Raw genomic sequence first — 14,552 nt, 5'->3', positions numbered from 1 at the left:
TTAAAAGTCTTAAATAATTCTTATAATGAAGGCAACACATTATGAAAGTGTCTATATTAGCTATACAAGCCTAATATCAAAATTACTTTAAGAATCTTAAATAATTCTTATAATGAAGGCAACACATTATGAAAGTGTCTCTATTAGCTATACAAGCCTACTATCAAAATAATTTTAAAAATCTTTTATAAGTCTTATAATGAAGACAACACATGATGTAAGTGTCTATATGAGCTATACAAGCCTACTATCAAAATGACTTTAAAAGTATTTTATAAGTCTTATAATGAAAACAACACGTGATGTAAATGTCTATATTAGCTATACAAGCCTACTATTAAAATGACTTTAAAAGTCTTTTATAAGTCTTGTAATGAAGACAAAGCATGATGTTAGTGTCTATATTAGCTATACAAGCCTACTATCAAAATGAATTTAAAAGTCTTATAATGAAGACAACACATTATGTAAGTATCTATATTAGCTATACAAGCCTACTATCAAAATAGCTTTAAAAGTCTTACATAAGTCTTATAATGAAGAAAACACATGATACAGGGGTTTATAATTGCTATACAAGCCTACAATCAAAATTACTTTAAAAGTCTTATATAAGTCTTATAATGAAGGCAACACATGATTTAAGTGTCTATATATGCTATACAAGCCTACTATCACGATGACTTTAAAAGTCTTTTATAAGTCATATAGTGAAGACAACACATGATGTAAGTGTCTGTATTAGCTATACAAGCCTACTATCAAAATGACTTTAAAATTATTATATAAGTCTTATAATGACGACAACACATGATGTAAGTGTCTATATTAGCTATACAAGCCTACTATCAAAATTACTTTAAAATTATTATATAAATCTTACAATGAAGACAACACATGATGTAAGTGTCTATATTAGCTATATTAGCCTACTATCAAAATGACTTTAAAGTCTTATATAAGTGTTATAATGAAGACAACACATGATGTGTTTACATTAGATATATTAGCCTACTATCAAAATATAGTGAAGACAACACATGATGTAAGTGTCACAACTGCACTCACAACAAGAAGGAGACGAAGCAGTAGAACGAAGAAGAACCGTGGCGACGATGAGTAAGAAGAAGTACGCTTGCAAGTTCCAAAATGATTGGAAAAAATAATTTCATTTCATCCAGGACAGCTCGAAGGGGAAGGGGTATGCTGCCTGCACCCCCCCCCCCCCCCCACACCACCACCACCCCCAACACACACAACGCCCCCCCCCACCCCCCACCCCCACCCCATCTCTCGAATTCGGAAGTGTCAAGGTTAGCAAGCAATATCTAGCCTAAATAGCATGTTAGCATCGATTAAATTGCAGTGATGGATTGACCAAATATGCCTGATAAGCACTCCGGCAACTCAATAAAATCAACAAAGTGTGCATTTACGCACAGCATACAACGTTTGGTGGACAAAATGAGACAGAGAAGGAGTGGCACAGAACGCGAAATTTCTGTGGCAGAGTTGGAGACAGTTGTACATGTAAACAAACCACGGTGAGTTCAAGGATCGCTGAAATTAGTAGGACAAAACGGTGCTTGACAAACACTCTCATCAGTAAAGCATGTTTAATATAAATAGTGGGATTTCTAACAATTAGGAAGGTTTATTTCGTGTTTGTTCTACAGAAACCATATTTTTCCACTCTCACACATCTCTAAAAGAGGTCCAGGGGAGTCTCGAGGCCGGCGCTAAAGACATTCGGCTCGGGAGCCGCGGGTTGCTGACCCCCGGCTTAGCCTGTGGCAAGCAGACTATTTGTGATTTTCACGACAGGATGGGGCAAAGTGTTTCTCTTTTCAGCTCAATAGTTCCGCTAGTTATAGCACAACTAGCTACTGATAGCCAGCAGTAGTGTTTGCTTGCAGTCTAACTTGCTACAGGTGGTTAGCAGTAGAACTAGCCATTTATGGCTAAAAATTCAGCTAGCTATTTCCATTGTTGGGTTGGTTACCGAAAACCAGTGACTAGTTACAGTTACTTGTTACTTTATTTCAAAAGTAACTCAGTTACTAACTCAGTTAAGTACACTAAAAAGTAGTGCGTTACTGTGAAAAGTAACTATTTAGTTACTTCTTTTTTTTAAGGCTTCATTTCTGTCAGCGTTAGTTTGTGACGAACCCCAAGATGCAGAGATGGAGGCAGTTATGGAGTGAGAAAACGTGATTTAATAAATATACTAAAACAAGAACAAACCAAAGGGGTACAACAAAAAACGCGCACGAGGCGAATAACAAACAAAGAGAGCTAGCATGGGAACTAGAAAATAAACGGAGCTTAGCATGGAGGCTAGCTAAAACAAAAAGACCTCGCGTGGAAGCTAGCAGGTATCGAGCAGGAAAGAGAAGTTGTACATGTAATATGAAAACAAACTTGGAAGCAGGGAACAAAAGGCAGTAAGCTAAAAACCGCATTCAAATATAGCTTACCGCAATGCTGCATTGACAGGACATGATTCGACACAATACGACAGGTAGCAACGGCAAGAGCGACATCGACAAGACAATAATCCAGCCACTGACTGGAGGAACAAAGCAGTTACATATAGGAGCGGGCTGATTGACACCAGGTGTGGCCAGGTGCCAATCAGCCGCAGCTGAGGAGAAACAGCGCTCAAGGAGAAACACAGGAAACAAAGTAAGAGTGCTGACAGGAAACACTACACACACACACACACACAGACCCGAAACAAAGACAAATGCAGACGGAAAAACTAAAACATAAGCTGTCAGGGGCAAGCCTGAAAATTTCACTGCTAAGCAATGTAGTCTACATACAACACACAAAGACAAAGATATGTTTCAAAGGGCCAATTTATTTCAGGCCAAAACTATTTTAAATAGATGCAACATAACCTACATAAGTAACAAACCGTTTAACAACAACATGTCACAACATAGTTAAAAACCTGGTTTCACCCAAGGAAGGCACACATGACATAATTGTATGTCATGTCACTATATACCACACACATACTGCTATACACACACCTAACCAGGCCTTTTTTTTCTCTCAAGGAATTCCATCCATCTATCCATCCATTTTCTACCGCTTATTCCCTTTCGGGCTCTCGGGGGGCGCTGGCGCCTATCTCAGCTACAATCGGGCGAAAGGCAGGGTACACCCTGGACAAGTCGCCACCTCATCGCAGGGCCAACACAGATAGACAGATAACATTCACACTCACATTCACACACTAGGGCCAATTTAGTGTTGCCAATCAACCTATCCCCAGGTGCATGTCTTTGGAAATTTTGGAAATTTTATTTCACAATTCTCAAGGAATTGTGAAATAAAATAACGTTTTCAGTGAAGCCCAGAACACTCTACGCATTTCCCCAGTTTTAGGTTAGAGAAAAGGAAAGATTGGCCTGGCCCACTAGGATCCCTCCTTATGTTTGTGAACTCTATAGTCTATACATTTAATGTGATGTTATAATCAAACACTTGGGAAGTCTAGAATGAAAGAGTATATACAAACCCTGTTTCCATATGAGTTGGGAAATTGTGTTAGATGTAAATATAAACGGAATACAATGATTTGCAAATCCTTTTCAACCCATATTCAGTTGAATGCACTACAAAGACAACATATTTGATGTTCAAACTCATAAACTTAAATTTTTTTTTTTGCAAATAATAATTAACTTACAATTTTATGGTTGCAACACGTGCCAAGGTAGTTGGAAAAGGGCATGTTCACCACTGTGTTACATCACATTTTCTTTTAACAACACTCAATAAACGTTTGGGAACTGAGGAAACTAATTGTTGAAGCTTTGAAAGTGGAATTCTTTACCATTCTTGCTTGATGTACAGCTTAAGTTGTTCAACAGTCCGGGGTCTTGTTGTCCTATTTTACGCTTCATAATGTGCCACTCATTTTCGAAGGGAGACATGTCTGGACTGCAGGCGGGCCAGGAAAGTACCCGCACTTTTTTACTACGAAGCCACGCTGTTGTAAAACATGGCTTGGCATTGTTTTGCTGAAATAAGCATGATAGCGTTGCTTGGATGACAACATATGTTGCTCCAAAAGCTGTATGGACCATTCAGCATTAATGGTGCCTTCACAGATGTGTAAGTTACCCATGCCTTGGGCACTAATACACCCCCATACCATCACAGATGCTGGCTTTTGAACTTTGCGCCTATAACAATCCGGATGGTTATTTTCCTCTTTGTTCCGGAGGACTCCATGTCCACAGTTTCCAAATATAATTTGAAATCTGGACTAGTCAGACCACAGAACACCTTTCCACTTTGCATCAGTCCATCTTAGATGTGCTCGGGCCCAGCGAAGCCGGCGGCGTTTCTGAGTGTTGCTGATAAATGGCTTTCGTTTTGCATAGCAGGGTTTTAACTTGCACTTACAGATGTAGCGACCAACTGTAGTTACTGACAGTGGTTTTATGAAGTGTTCCTGAGCCCATGTGGTGATATCCTTTACACACTGATGTCGGTTTTTGATGCAGTACCGCCTGAGTGGTCAAAGGTTCGTAATATCATCGCTTACGTGCAGTGATTTCTCCAGATTCTCTGAACCTTTTGATGATTTTACGGGCCGTAGATGGTAAAATCCCTAAATTCCTTGCAAAAGCTCATTGAGAAATGTTTTTTTTTTTAAACTAATCGAAAATTTGCTTACAAATTGGTGACCCTCACCTCATCCTTGTTTGTGAATTACTTAGCATTTCATGGATGCTGCTTTATACCCGATCATGGCATCCACCTGTTCCCAATTAGCCTGCACACCTGTGGGATGTTCCAAATAAGTGTTTGATGAGCATTCCTCAACTTTATCAGTATTTATTGCCACATTTCCCAACTCCTTTGTCACATGTTGCTGGCATCAAATTCTAAAGTTAATGATTATTTGCAAAAAAAAAAATGTCTATCAGTTTGAACATCAAATATGTTGTCTTTGTATCATATTCAACTGAATATGGGTTGAAAATGATTTGCAAATCATTGTATTACGTTTATATTTACATCCAACACAATTTCCCAACTCATATGGAAACAGGGTTTGTAAGAGAATTGACAGAGTGTGTACCTTCAGTGCTGAATGATGAGCAGAGGCCGAGTTTGGAATGACTTTTTGTCTTTTTTAGCTTGCTTTCCATGTTTATGTGCTCACCGTCCACTGTGTCCAGGTTATTGGAACATGTTTTCCGTGCCATTTGCCGTTTGACGCCCGCTATCATGCTAATAAGCTGCCTGAAAGTGGGTGACTCTACTGTAGAAATAGCCTGCATGTTTTCTAGCTGCAATGGGTCTATCAATGTTGTCCTGGCTAGCAGTCCCTTCGTTAAAATCCTTAGGTGAAGTCTGTCTCTCTTTACTAGCTTTGTCAAAGCATGTTGCTTTTGTAGCTGTTTCAGTGGATTTTAATTAATGCTTTGGGCAGTATATGGGATCTTTGATTCAAGACACAACTTACATTTAACTAAAACATTCTTTTTTTTGTAGTGAGAATATTTCCATGTTAAGAAACTCGGCTTTGGCTCCGCAATGATGTCTTGTTGGTAAACACAGACACGCCCCCAACCCCACACACTCAGATCTACTCAGTTTCTAGCCGATACTACATAAAAAATAACGTAAAATACCGTAGTAACGCATCATGTAGTAACGGTAACTGAGTTACTGAATATGAAAAATACCGCGTTAGTCTCCTCGTTACCGCCGAAAATAACGTCGTTCCAGTAGTCTCAACTCTGGCTATTTCTAGCTGACAGTCTTTGTTAACAGTTTTATGCGATTGGGGTTTTACAGGCGGAACAACGCCGGCCCAGTGGGAGGACATCACCGGAACCACCCCGTTAACGTTTATCAACGATCGCGTGTCCTTCACCACCAACGTCTCTGCCAGGTAACATAACTTCTCCATTGGATATTTTCGGACACACCCGACCTTATTGATCGCCCCAGGTTCTGGCTCATCGACTGTCGGCAAGCGCAAGAGTCGGTGAGTTTCTCGTCTCAAGTGTACCGCGAGATCATCTGCGTGCCCTACATGGCCAAGTTCCTGGTCTTCGCCAAAACCCACGACCCCATCGAGGCTCACCTGCGCTGCTTCTGCATGACGGACGACAAAGTGGACAAAACTCTGGAGCAGCAAGAGAACTTCACCCAGGTGGCTTGCAGTCGCGATGTGGAGGTGAGGAGAAAAAGTCCAAGGTTTGAGATATGAGAGGTTTTTTCAAAAAGGTTGCTTATATTTTTCGTGACAAAAAAATATTTTTAAGAAAAATTTAGTTTTATAGTGGTAAAAGAGATGTGATTACAAAAAAATTTGTATAATTGCATTATTCTACGAAAAAAAAACAGTTGCATCTCAATCAATCAAAAATCTGCATAAATCACAGGTGTCTCAAAGGGCTGCACAAGCCACAACGACATCCTCGGTTCAGAGCTGTCAGGTTCCATCACTGATGACATCTATTAAACACACAAGAAGCAAGGAACCATGCAGAGACAGAGTTCAGTTTAGCTCATGAGGAGAACGCATGGAGCTGCACACTTTGTCAGTCTCGCCCGACGCTCCAAGGTTCAGCTCCCGCCGTCCCTCTATTTATTCAGGGGTTCCACGGTCAACATCACTGAAGCCACCTCAAAAAGGAGTGGTCACATATATTATGCAAATCAGGTCCAGTATGCACAATACGTGACGGAACGTGCTGGGGAAGTTGTGATTTCGCCTTGTCTCCGCTTCGTCTGAGTGCTGTCGTCTTATCTTCGTTGAGGTCCTTGTTGTCTCTGCTTCGTCTGCGTGCTGTCGTCTTATCTTCGTTGAGGTCCTTGAAGTCTTTGGCTGTCAGCGGGCTCAAACAAAGATAACATGTGCGGCTGAGGCCACCCCTCAGACAAGAAGTTTTGTCCTTGCACAGATACAAAAGTCTAACTTGAGCACGATAGCTAATAACTATACCAACGGACTTAAAGCATACTAAAGTTGTGTGATAATATATATATATATATATATATATATATATATATATATTTATATATATATATATATATATATATATATATATATATATACATGATTATTCTAACAAGATCCCACATCAGGGTAAGGAAAAACTCAACCCAGTGGGATGACAAAGAGAATAAAACAAAATACAATGATTTGCAAATCCTTTTCAACTTATATTCAATTGAATAGACTGCAGAGAAAAGATACTTAACGGTCGAACTTCAAAACGTTGGTTTTTTTTGCAAATATTAGCTCATTTGGAATTTGATGCCTGCAACATGTTTCAAATAAGTTGGCCAAAGTAACAAAAAAGACTGAAAAAGTAGAAAAATGCTCATCAAACACTTATTTGAAACATCCCACAGGTGAACAGGCTAATTGGGAACAGGTGGGTGCCATGATTGGTTATAAAAGCAGCTTCCATGAAATGCTCAGTCATTCACAAACAAACATGGGGCGAGGGTCACCACTTTGTGAACAAATGCGTGAGCAAATTGTCCAACAGTTTAAGAACAACATTTCTCAACGAGCTATTGCCAGGAATTTAGGGGTTTCACCATTTACGGTCCGTAATATCATTAAAAGGTTCAGAGAATCTGGAGAAATCACTGCACAGAAGCGATGATATTAAACACCTTCGATCCTTTGGCGGTACTGTATCAAAAAGTGACATCAGTACGTAAAGGATATCACCACTTGGGCTCAAGAACACTTCAGAAAACCACTGTCAGTAACTACAGTTTGTCGTTACATTTATAACTGCAAGTTAAAACTCTACTATACAAAGCAAAATCCATTTATCAACAACACCCGGAAAAAGGTGCCGGCTTCGCTGTACCCGAGATCCTCTAAGATGGACTGATGCAAAGCGGAAAAGTGTTCTGTGGTCTGACGAGCCCACAGAACCAAATGATCATTCTAAGTTAAAACAAAAAAATGAAATTTCTCATGTCGAACATTAAAAATATTGTCTTTGCAGTCCATTCAAATGAATATAAGTTGAAAAAGATTTGCAAATCATTGTATTCTGTTTTCATTTACCATTTACACAACGCGCCAACTTCACTGGTTTTGCGTTTTGTACATTGTGTACCGTTTATTAGCATTAGTTTGGCAATAAAAGTTAAAAATACCTTTGGACTTTGTGTGACTTCTTCTGGAAGCTACAATACATTATCCATCCATCCATTTTTTACCGGGTAACGGGGGCTGCTGGAGCTTATCTCCGCTGCATTCAGGCGGAAGGTGGCGTAAACCTTGGACAAGTCACCACCTCATCACAGGGCCAACACAGATAGACGGAAAACATCCACACTCACATTCACACCCTCGGGAACATTTAGTGTTGCCAATCAACCTATCCCCAGGTGCATGTATTAGGAGGTAGGAGGAAGCCGGAGTACCCGGAGGGGACCCACGCAGAACATGCAAACTCCACACGGAAATTCAGGATCGAACCCACGACCTTTGTATTGTGATGCACACGCATTATCCCCTGGCCTACCGTGCTGCCCACAATACATTGTTACCTTAATTTGTAATAATACTTTATTTTAAAAGTGTAGCGATCCGCCACATTCAGTTACATTAAGGGGAAACCCTATGTATGTACAGTTGTTTATAGGTCAGGTTTGTCACTGTGTACCTTTTTAATTCATAGTTATTGTATGCTATGTATTCAATAACTAATGGTTTCTGCTTCCAAACAGCCAAACTTACTGAGGTCGGTAATGTACTGAATCCTATTTCTCGTTATGTTTTTTTAGGTTTTGGAAGGAAAGCCCATCTATGCAGACTGCTATGGAAACCTGGTTCCTCTCATCAAAAGTGGCCAGCATCATGTCTTTAGCTTTTACGCCTTTAAAGAGAACCGACTAACTCTGTTCATCAAAGTAAGCCGATTATTTAAATACCCTCATTGCCAATGCAGTACGAGTTATTGACTTGCTGGTGGGTTGTTGTTTTTTTGCAGATCAGGGACGACACTCAGGAGCTCTGTGGGCGCTTGTGTTTCATGAAGGAACCTCGCACTTACCGATCACCTGGACAAAACGCCATATGCAACCTTAATATTACGCTGCCATCGTATAGTAAGGTGAGGACACCGCGATCATGTAATGGCCTGTTCTTTAAAATACGTTGAAAAATAAAATGAAATAAACTAAAATAGTGATATTTTGAAGATAAGCAAACAAAACAAATGTGTAAATAAAACTACTAAGGAGCAAATAAATCTTGTGATCGATTATCTAAAAGAGGCTCAAGTCAATAGAAATGCCATTGAATGAATGAATCATGCCGCTCAATATTTAAAAATGTAATTGAGAAAAAATATGCTATTCAATGAATAAAAAGAGGATTTAAAAGGATGTTCCTCTTATCTGAATTATACATTTTACAATGCTGGATATGAAGCTTCACATCATAAGGTTCATGCACTCGGGTTTGAGCGTGCATGCAGTGTTTGGATGTCTCTAAACCAGACCTGGGCAAGTCGGCCTGTTAAGCTTTTCAATCTGGCCTGCCGGATATTCCCAAATAATGTTTTTAGGTTTTTAAGATGGAAACTGTTGCTGCCATTATGATGTGCAGTGATGTTTTCAAATGACCATAAGTCTGGAACTATACAAAGTATGTCAATGGTTGGAATCTGCACTTTTGCATGATGTACTAGTTACTATGGTAATCTAATTAGTCACTTCAGTAATCTAATTAGTTACTATGTGTCAGGTTCAAACACTGATGACAACTATTAAACAAGACAAAAAGCAAGGAATTAAACAGAGACAGAATTAAATTTGGCTCAATCGAGGAGAAACGTTTGGGCTGTACTCTTGTACAGTCTCCACGGCCCGTTAAGCTTTTCAATCTGGTCTGCCACACATTCCCAAATATTTTTTTTATTTTATTTTTAAGATGTAAACTGTAGCTGCCATTATGATGTGCAGTGATGTTTTCAAATGACCATAAGTCTGGAACTATACAAAGTATGTCAATGGTTGGAATCTGCACTTTTGCATGATGTACTAGTTACTATTGTAATCTAATTAGTCACTTCGGTAATCTAATTAGTTACTATGTGTCAGGTTCAAACACTGATGACAACTATTAAACAAGACGAAAAGCAAGGAATTAAACAGAGACAGAATTAAATTTGGCTCAATCGAGGTGAAACGTTTGGGCTGTACTCTTGTACAGTCTCCACGGCCCGTTAAGCTTTTCAATCTGGTCTGCCGCACATTCCCAAATATTTGTTTTATTTTATTTTTAAGATGTAAACTGTAGCTGCCATTATGATGTGTAGTGATGTTTTCAAATGACCGTAAGTCTGGAACTATACGAAGTATGTCAATGGTTGGAATCTGCACTTTTGCATGATGTACTGGTTACTATGGTAATCTAATTAGTCACTTCAGTAATCTAATTAGTTACTATGTGTCAGGTTCAAACACTGATGACAACTATTAAACAAGACAAAAAGCAAGGAATTAAACAGAGACAGAATTAAATTTGGCTCAATCGAGGAGAAACGTTTGGGCTGTACTCTTGTACAGTCTCCACGGCCCGTTAAGCTTTTCAATCTGGTCTGCCGCACATTCCCAAATATTTTTTTTATTTTATTTTTAAGATGTAAACTGTAGCTGCCATTATGATGTGCAGTGATGTTTTCAAATGACCATAAGTCTGGAACTATACAAAGTATGTCAATGGTTGGAATCTGCACTTTTGCATGATGTACTAGTTACTATGGTAATCTAATTAGTCACTTCGGTAATCTAATTAGTTACTATGTGTCAGGTTCAAACACTGATGACAACTATTAAACAAGACAAAATACCCTGCCTTCCGCCCGATTGTAGCTGAGATAGGCGCCAGCGCCCCCCGCGACCCCGAAAGGGAATAAGCGGTAGAAAATGGATGGATGGATGGAAAAAGCAAGGAATTAAACAGGGACAGAATTAAATTTGGCTCAATTGAGGAGAAACGTTTGGGCTGTACTCTTGTACAGTCTCCACGGCCCGTTAAGCTTTTCAATCTGGTCTGCCGCACATTCCCAAATATTTTTATTTTTTTATTTTTAAGATGGAATCTGTAGCTGCCATTATGATGTGCAGTGATTTTTTCAAATGACCGTAAGTCTTGAACTATACAAAGTATGCTACTGGTTGGAATCTGCACTTTTGCATGATATATTAGTTACTATGGTAATCTAATTTAGTCACTATGGTAATCTAATTAGTTACTATGTGTCAGGTTCAAACACTGATGACCACTATTAAACCAGACAAAAAGCAAGGAATTAAACAGAAACAGAATTAAATTTGGCTCAATCGAGGAGAAACGTTTGGGCTGTACTCATGTACAGTCTCCACGACCCATTAAGGTTTTCAATCTGGCCTGCCGCACATTCGCAAATATTTCTTTTTTTTTATTTTTAAGATGGAAACTGTAGCTGCCAGTGATGTTTTCAAATGACCGTAAGGTTTGACCTATACAAAGTATGCCACTGGTTGGAATCTACACTTTTGCATGATATACTAGTTACTATGGTAATCTAATTAGATATTATGGTAGTCTAATTACAAATTAGTTACTATGTGTCAGGTTCAAACACCAATGACAACTATTAAACAAGACAGAAAGCAAGAAATTAAACAGAGACAGAATTAAATTTGGCTCAATCGAGGAGAAACGTTTGGGCTGCACTCTTGTACAGTCTCCACCACGCTCTGATGAAAGATTGTATGCCTCCTCTTTTGTTTGGACTTTCCCTGAATACATGACAACAGCTGTTTCTAAGGGGAGAGGGGGCAGTTCAAAGAAAAGGTTTGTTAAAAAAAAAAAAGGTCCTACACAGTTCGAAGAAAAGGTCGTAAAACAGTTCAAAGAAGAGGGGCCTGGAGCTTCGGCAGGTCCGGCTTTCTCTCCGCTTGGTAAATCTCGGGTCAAGACAAAATCTTTCTGTGGATTACAATACATCAATCATATATTTGCCCCCCATGTCAAAATAATTTAAAACATATGTCACTTAAATGATTAAAAATATAATGGGATACGAACTCCAAAAATCAACGACCAGGTAATTAGATTAATTGAAATATGACACAACGAATCTATCCAAGCTCATTTGATAAAAAAAAAAAAAAGCTGTATTGATATTTTGTGGCTTTTTTGTCTTGTAATTGTGATATTTACTTTTTAGGATTTGCTGAAAAAAATGCACTTTTTGTCTTTGCTCTTCTTCCTGCTTGCCACTTTAAAAAAAAGGATATGGATCCTGATCAAGACAATGAGGTAAAAAAAAATATTGAGTTTCTATAGCTGAAATAAAAAATGTTTGAATTTTTTTTTTTAATTTACTGATCCTTTTTCCTTGTTTTTTTTTCCCAGACCAACCAAACGCTGGACAAATGTAAGCCATAATAACTAAAACCCAATTTAATTGTAATATTTTGGTTTTTTTTATTTGTTTGGTTATTTATTTGTATTTACCAATCACACTAGTTGCATGTGCATGGGCATCACCACATCCTGAAGTATTTTTAAGTCATATATTTCAAAAGAAAAAATCTTTACTTTGGGGAAAAAAAAGCATATTTAATCTTCACATTTTGAGGAAAAGGCTGCTATTGAAAAAACATATATATTTTGCACACTGCAGTAGATGTTATTAATTTTTTTTAGGAAAATACTTATTTTTACAGTACTGATTTCTTTAAAAAAAATTGTATTAAAATGAATCTTAACAAGAAAATCTGTTTTTTTTAATTTTTGCAAAACAAATTGTTTTTAAAAAATTGTTATGCGAATAAATTTAAGCTACTTTGTTGAATTTTTTTAAATAATTTTTTAAAAAAATTTTAAAAATCTCAAATATTATGAGAAACTATATTCCCGAAACATTTTTATTAAAGTATTGTTTTTTTACATAAATTTATTTAATAGTTTTTGAATAAGTAATTTCTTTGGCAGAGTACCAGTTGTATTTTTCTAATACATTGTAAGATTTTAGTAAGTTTTAAGATTTTAGTAAGATTTTAATGTAAAAAGTATTTTGAAGACAAATGTTATCAGTTTTATAAAATAAACTTTATTGAACAAAAATCTATCAATGTGAGTCAAAAGTCATATTATTGATCACCTAAATTTTTTTTAATAGAAGTGTTTAAAAAAAAGTTCTCACAAGAAAGTAGCAAGATGTCTATATTTTTTTTAAAAAGTAAATTTTGAGAAATAAATGTACTAGGTCTAGAAATGTTTCATCAATATTTTTGCAGTATTTCTCATAATCTTTCATTCTCATAATCTTTCACTTTCACAATATTTTTGCAGTATTTCTCATAATCTTTCACTTTACTAATGTTGTATTTTTTGTAAAACCTTCCCAGTATTGCACTGACCACATTCTCAAATATGTCTCCTTTTTTATTTGAATTTTATATATTATTTTTACTCCTTACTTCTCCCGGAAAGATGAAACCGGGGCAGAGACGTCAGATATCCGGCGATCCGAGCCAAATCGAGAACAGGACCTTCTATCTGACGTGTCGGAGATGAAACAAGACTTGATGAAAATGACGGCCATTTTAACATCCTCAGATAATCCCTTAGAGGCACCGTCCAGTCGAGAGAAGGAGGAGACTGATGACGTTCCGTGTGGGGAACCATTAGAAATAACAAAGAACGACTTAGAGAACGTTAAAAAGGACCTGGAGAAAGTTGACCAAATACTCCGGAGTGGAATGTGTGACACTGTGGAGCCCAAAGAACACCACCTGGATGTGCCAAAAAAACAGAAAGATACCCATGAGGGAGCCACTAAATCTATCATTCCAACTAAAGTCCAAAAGCCTCTACAAATAGAAGTCAAGTCCCCACTGGTTGAAGATACCCCCATTGGATCCATAAAGGACAAAGTAAAAGCCTTGCAACAAAAAGTAGAGATGGAGCAAAAAGGAAAAAGTGTCGGTGGCAGAGTTCAACCTTTGCCATCTTCTAAAAAATTAAAAAATAACAACTCCACAACAGGCCCTGTAAAAACGCCTGAAGCGGCAAAGGAGACTGTCTCTGTCAAGGAACTGATGCAAGTCTTTCAGAAAGACAGAGGAACCTCAAAGACGGAGTTGGACAAGGCTAGAACAAGACTGGAAGAAAGCAGGATTCAAAGGCCAGAAACCAGCATCTCAAAAGAGCTATCTCTGGATTCAAAACCTAAAACTAGGGACAAAGCTGGTCGTGATGAGGACGATGACAACTCAGAAAGGGTCATAGACTTACAGGGTTCAGAAACACCTCACCTTAGTTTCGAGAACAGCTACAAACATGAAGGTCTCACCACTCCCTGCACAAGTCCTGAAAATGTCTGTCTTTCTCCCAAAACTGAGCAAACCTCAGACCTGGAAAAGATTGCATTACCCGATGACGACCAACTGTCTCCTGAATCAACGCTCCTTGGTGAGTCCGCATCCAGGACTAAAAAAAGCATGTACGACGCCGCAGAGCAACTCCATGTTCCCCTAGC

The 14,552-nt window shown here is 38.1% G+C and overlaps 1 protein-coding gene across 6 annotated transcripts in view; it reads left to right on the top strand.

Annotated features, from left to right (window-relative positions):
• Positions 1 to 14,552, top strand: part of LOC133560904 (ankyrin-2-like) — a 148,913-nt gene that overhangs the window by 119,808 nt on the left and 14,553 nt on the right. For 5 of the 6 annotated variants that reach the window (XM_061913933.1, XM_061913934.1, XM_061913932.1 and 2 more), the window contains 7 exons: positions 5,827 to 5,923; positions 5,983 to 6,211; positions 8,797 to 8,922; positions 9,003 to 9,125; positions 12,299 to 12,325; positions 12,422 to 12,443; positions 13,505 to 14,485. In XM_061913933.1, coding sequence (XP_061769917.1) covers positions 5,827 to 5,923; positions 5,983 to 6,211; positions 8,797 to 8,922; positions 9,003 to 9,125; positions 12,299 to 12,325; positions 12,422 to 12,443; positions 13,505 to 14,485 — 1,605 coding nt within the window. The remainder of the gene's footprint in view (positions 1 to 5,826; positions 5,924 to 5,982; positions 6,212 to 8,796; positions 8,923 to 9,002; positions 9,126 to 12,298; positions 12,326 to 12,421; positions 12,444 to 13,504; positions 14,486 to 14,552) is intronic. The other variant, XM_061913935.1, reaches the window with a different exon arrangement.

The sequence above is a fragment of the Nerophis ophidion genome, linkage group LG10 (assembly GCF_033978795.1).
Source record: "Nerophis ophidion isolate RoL-2023_Sa linkage group LG10, RoL_Noph_v1.0, whole genome shotgun sequence".
Lineage (NCBI taxonomy): Eukaryota > Metazoa > Chordata > Actinopteri > Syngnathiformes > Syngnathidae > Nerophis > Nerophis ophidion.
This window is presented reverse-complemented; position numbering and strand designations above follow the sequence as displayed.